The sequence below is a fragment of the Sinocyclocheilus rhinocerous genome, unplaced genomic scaffold, assembly GCF_001515625.1.
Source record: "Sinocyclocheilus rhinocerous isolate Xijiao unplaced genomic scaffold, SAMN03320098_v1.1 scaffold254, whole genome shotgun sequence".
Lineage (NCBI taxonomy): Eukaryota > Metazoa > Chordata > Actinopteri > Cypriniformes > Cyprinidae > Sinocyclocheilus > Sinocyclocheilus rhinocerous.
This window is the reverse complement of record NW_015628690.1, coordinates 1,330,976-1,331,821: the sequence shown is the minus strand read 5'-3', so window position 1 is coordinate 1,331,821 and position 846 is coordinate 1,330,976. Positions and strand designations below refer to the sequence as shown.

The following is an 846-nucleotide window of genomic DNA, read 5'->3' as shown; positions in this document are numbered from 1 at the left end:
TAGTTCTGACGTCAACTTTTTACGGAAGTCACAACGGTTCGTGAAAAATCACAGCTACTTTATGCAGGCTGTGTGCATTTTACTGTGGACTGACTGTTTTGAAACTTATATGGTAGTTAAATAGCCCCTAGACCTCAGTTATCGTGAAAAAAGCCAGGAAATTTCAGTTTTGACAATATTGGACCTTTAAGGATATTCACAAGAGAGAACACTTACTTTTTCTTGAACATGAAAAAGCCCACAACTCCCATCACGAAGAGTAGAACGCCACAGATCACAGGACCAATCGCAATCTTCAGTATGTTAGGGTCCATACCTGTTCACATATACACAATAGAAAAACTATAGAAAAAGTGTGCATATCCAAACCAAGTTTGGTACAGGTGCAGGACACAATGTAGCAAATAATAATAAAGAAAAAGTAAATAAAAATAGCAAGTATCCATACACTGATAACAATTGACCAATATGTTATAGAAAGCCTTAAAGGGGTGGTTCACTGGGTTTTTTCTAGGCTTGATTGTGTGCAATGCATGGCTTTTAATGGTAGGCCTATGTTTTTTGTTTGTTGTTGTCTCATACTTTTAGATACGCTGTTATTTGTAAATGCTACTGCTTATGTTAGCTTTTAATATACAGTTTTATCCTGATTAAAGCTTTAATACAGTCTGGCAACTGCACGCGCCATGTTTAACGCTTCTCATAGCTATGTGAAAATAAGTGTATAATTGGAACAGTTCATTGTTGCAGCTGAGCTGAATGAGAGGAGAGATGCAGAGCGTGTGCAGAGCAGGGGGACGCGAGGAACAGTATTAAGAACCGCTGCTTTAGAACATTGATTTTGAA

The 846-nt window shown here is 37.8% G+C and overlaps 1 protein-coding gene across 1 annotated transcript in view; it reads right to left on the bottom strand.

Annotated features, from left to right (window-relative positions):
* LOC107738166 (insulin receptor-like) overlaps positions 1-846 on the bottom strand; it is a 65,795-nt gene that overhangs the window by 9,702 nt on the left and 55,247 nt on the right. The window contains exon 14 of the mRNA XM_016549882.1: positions 217-316. Within this exon, the coding sequence (XP_016405368.1) occupies positions 217-316 (100 nt within the window). The remainder of the gene's footprint in view (positions 1-216; positions 317-846) is intronic.